Here is a 4,584-nt window from a genome sequence, read left to right on the forward strand (position 1 = left end):
ATGGTGGGTGTTCCTGTTCGTCACCAACCATAACAAAGTTAAAGTTGCTTTCAAACCGTTCAAACGATAATAACATTCTGCACATTCCGTCAGTCAGATGAGCACATTGAAGGGAAAAAAACACACACTCGCAGTCTGACCCATAGCAAGTGAAATCAGTGTAGATTAGACTGTTGGCAGGCAACTGTAGGCAGTGTTCTTCTTGTGACAAAGCAATAAGGCTTATCCGTGGAGCCTTCTTAACCATCAAGTTTACCAGATGCTGTAGGCTAGTACATATACAACTATTCACACTTAGTCTATTAAATGCACATGTCTGTCTTACTTTCTCACAAACGGGGTGGCCCCCCTCGAAAACCAAAGGCCCCATGCATCCTGGGCCCCTGTGAAGGCCCCTCAACCTCCCCCTTTCACTTCTTTGGTCAGGTGTATCCTTGACCTCTCTCTGTCTCTGTCTCTGTCTCTCTGTCTCTCTCTCTCTCTCTCTCTCTCTCTCTCTCTCTCTCTCTCTCTCTCTCGCTCACACACACACACACACACACACACACACACACACACACACACACACACACACACACACACACACACACACACACACACACACACACACACACACAGCGGGTCTCTATCTATACCAGAGATTCTTTAAGTATATATGTCTATACTGTACCTCTGGAGCAGCATAGTAGTGCTGCCACCTACTGGGCATATTTAGGTACGTAGCTGCCAACACATTAACTTCTGTCTGTCACAGATTGCAGAGTGTGTTGCAGGGTGTCCGCGGAGTCTAAAAAAGTCTAAAAAAGTCTAAAATTACACATTTGCCATTTTAGGCCTAAAAACGTCTAAAATATAGGGATATTTGCACTCTTGGTCTAAAATTGAGTTTGAGTAATTTAAGACCTACGTTTCAATGCAAAATATCGATTAAGGATTAATGTTAATTTGTTTTGTTTCGCTTTGTTTTTACGTCCGACTCCTTTTCCACGCCGCTGTTTTTTTCTGGTATTGTGGCAGTTATGGTCTATGTAGTTCTACATGACATGTTGCTGTTTGCAACGTAGAATAATAAAACTACAGATGTGATACGGAAATGTACTGTAGCTCCTCCTCCCCTTCCACCGCGCAGTCTGACTAGCCCACGTTAGTGGTGTTATATCTAGTAGACATTGTTTATATATAGACATTGTTGTAAAAGCGATATTAATGGTGTTGCATTGGCCATACATTAGATAGGCCTAACTAGACTACTTGACTGTCTTTAACACCTGGAAGAAGTTAACTAATGAGGGAAGTCAGTCACACCACCACCTCATTGAAAAAGAACGGATTTCTATTAGGAAGGAAATGTGTCGATTGAAAACAGAAGACAAATGTGACAGTGCAAGTCAAGGGAACATGTCAGCACCAGTGTGAATCGTTTCAGGTAAGAAGTGATTTTTAGTCCTTTCGGTGGTGATGAAATAGTCAGGTGTTGTTATGGCCGTGGCTTAGCAGTCTAGCGTAATTGTTAGCCTCAATGTTGGCGAAGCTTGATTGTATGTGTGAGCAAAAGAAAGAAGCGACCGTGTGTGTGGCTAATCCGAAATTACGAGCGAGTTAACAGTCGAATTCTTCCCATGGAAGTGCCTTTGTTGTAGGCAGGGCTCTCAAGTTTTGAAGTTTGTTGGGAGTGAGATTTGGTTGTGGGGGGGGGGGGGGGGGGGGGGGGTTGCACCGAACCTTCGGCCCATCGGCCCATCGGCCCATCGGCCCATCGGCCGGTTATTACAACAACAATAACACATAAGTAGCACTAATAGTCCTAGTTATGACATTTGTTTCATCTAGTAAAGAAAACTAAAATATGTTGAATATTTTGTGTGTGTTATAATAATAATCATCATCATCATCATTTTATATATTGCCTTTCAAAACAACCAAGTCAGCTTGAGAAACCCAAAGGCCCATGCAAAATATGGGTGCTGGCACTGACATTTCCTCATTAATTATTATATTTCCAGTGAAATACTGCACGACGTACAGATATATGAACACACGGACAAAGAAGTGCATTCTTTCTTTTTTAATAAACTAAATGTCAAAGGTTCTTTTCAGGAAATGCATAGATCAAACAAAGAATAATAATAATGAAAACATCCATTTTGGCTTCTCTTTGCTTATGGCACATGAGATGAACCACTCTTATTCACCAACCACAGCTGTGTGTGTGTGTGTGTGTGTGTGTGTGTGTGTGTGTGTGTGTGTGTGTGTGTGTGTGTGTGTTTGTGTGTCAGGTCTTGACATTAACTTTTCTGCTTGCTGGCCATTGTGACTTGTGGTTATCCCAAGTCACTAGCCATTCAGCTATTCTACTAGCCACAAATGCGATATTGCTCCTTTTTCCTCATCACAACACTACCTCAGAACATGAGGTGCCAAAGCAAGAATATGAATGCACAGCTTTCTTCATGCACGGCAACCCAAACATAAACACACTAAACGAAATCAGTAGCCTAGTCAGTCTAATGAAATATGACTATTCTAACCACTGGCCGGGCCACGACAAGGAAAGAGAGAGGGAGAGAGAGCGACCGGAGAGAGAGCGCACGAGCGAGAGCGAGAGCGCGAGAGAGAGAGAGAGAGAGAGAGAGAGAGAGAGAGAGAGAGAGAGAGAGAGAGAGAGAGAGAGAGAGAGAGAGGAGGAGAGGAGAGAACGTCCATGCACATAGTGCGCAGCGCACATCTTGGAGAGGACTCCAACTGGGAGACCATGGCGACCAGGCAAAACGATGAGTAACTTATCTGACATCCAACGAGGCTTTAATAGCATTGCTCGGGTCGCGGGCATCCATCTGGCAATATGCCTCCTCCGCTCCCTCTGTCGAGCAGTCGGTTTCCTCCATCCGGATCCATAGGATCGCGCAGTCATCGTCTGGCTCTTGCCTGGTCCCATCCGGTCACCGGCTCACGGGCATCACGTCTCCTGCTTCGGGGTCGGGGTCGTGGTCGTCCCTCCACCTCCGAACTTTCTCTCTCCCGCTCTCGCTGCGTCCTCCTCTCCCCCAGTCGTCTCCCGTCATGTTTGGCAACTGAACATTTAACCAATGGCCCACCCGAAAACCACCAATCACCGGTCCCATCCTCCCATTCCTCCACCTGCGCTTGTTTACACTCATTAGTCTGGCGTGTGCGTTTCCCGATTCCACATGTCCGTCTTCTAAAACTCTCCCAAGGAAAACAACGCCATTTCTTATAGATTCCGCCTGATAGTCACCCTGTGACACTGTGCCTGTTACTTCCTGAAGCTGAGCACGCTGGGAGTGGGATATGCTATTACTGTTTTGGATTTTTAAGTGTGTTTGTGAATGTTTAATGTACTGGGGGTGTAAATATACTGGAGATATTATTGTGAACCTTTTATGATCGCGATGTTGGGGTGGATGGGTTTATTTTATATTTTAAAGAGTTGTCACCATTGTTGTGCAAGCTGGCGCACGACACCTGTAGGTTGATGCATCCGTAACTTCATGTAATGCGCGCCTGAGACTGCAGAGGTTCATCAGAACTTTTACCAAAGCTTACATAACAGTCAGGCGAAAATTTAACACTGGCGCGTTCAGTTGACGGGCGTGAGAAAACGCATGTGTGGCGTGTGAGAGTGTGAAAACACTCTGAAGAGTGTGTCACACGCTCAATGCGTGAGACTTGAGAGCCCTGGTTGTAGGCGTGTGCTGTTTGATGCCTTGGTATTGTACTGGTTCTGTGGTGGCAATTTGCAAATTGGTGGACATTTGGGCTGTTATGGTCATGTCCACGCACAAAAGTTGTCGTATGAACAGACTTCTCATTACCTCTAGGTCCGTCAGTGTGTGAAACACCTCAGTAGTCAAAGCCCATGAAACATATTGTGCATTTCATTTAACCGAATGGATAAGATATCTGCTATGTCGATGGATGATTTAGTTGTTATAACCCCGTTTTGTGTTATCTTTGCCTGCTGCTTCTGAATTGATAACCATTTAGCTTCACGTTATAATTCTGCTTGAAAATATGGTAAGCCTACGTATTTCAAAGGAGCGCTAGATATTGAATAGCCAGCTGCGCATCGGCTCTCGCGCCGTGGCAGCCTCGCGCTCTCTTGAGCTGTCCGAGTGTGGATGCAGGTTACACCCGACCCTCGCTTGCGTGAGACCTCTGGTACAACCCCCTAAAGCGAATAGGAAGGCATGAATCTTTGGATTGAGAAGCAAGGGCTGAGTTGGTCAAAAATTCTAACTTTTTTTTTTTTTTTAATTATTATTAGTATTAACCGCCTTAAGACGTTCTCTTGGACACCTCCAATAGATGAAACAAATAAACGTCATTTTATGGCAGCATTTTATGACAGTAGTGGTAGCTCATGTTCTGTTGTTCTATCTTGGTTAGGTTCTCTTGATATAGATGTGTTGCTTGCACATAATGACAATCTTATTCACATTTAAAAACCTCAGTCAGTGCAATGTAAAGACAGGCTGTTCACAATTGCTGGCTTTGAGCACTTGAAATTGTGAAGGTGAGCATTGCACTTTCTCACTGGTGATTTATGATCAGATCTCTTCATGC

The 4,584-nt window shown here is 44.6% G+C and overlaps 1 protein-coding gene across 1 annotated transcript in view; it reads right to left on the reverse strand.

Moving 5' to 3' along the window:
* The window catches only part of LOC134457580 (52 kDa repressor of the inhibitor of the protein kinase-like), an 11,174-nt gene extending 8,112 nt beyond the window's left edge, over positions 1 to 3,062 (reverse strand). The window contains exon 1 of the mRNA XM_063209586.1: positions 2,952 to 3,062. Coding sequence (XP_063065656.1) covers positions 2,952 to 3,062 — 111 coding nt within the window. The remainder of the gene's footprint in view (positions 1 to 2,951) is intronic.
* Positions 3,063 to 4,584: the final 1,522 nt, after the last annotated feature.

The sequence above is a fragment of the Engraulis encrasicolus genome, chromosome 1 (genome assembly GCF_034702125.1).
Source record: "Engraulis encrasicolus isolate BLACKSEA-1 chromosome 1, IST_EnEncr_1.0, whole genome shotgun sequence".
Lineage (NCBI taxonomy): Eukaryota > Metazoa > Chordata > Actinopteri > Clupeiformes > Engraulidae > Engraulis > Engraulis encrasicolus.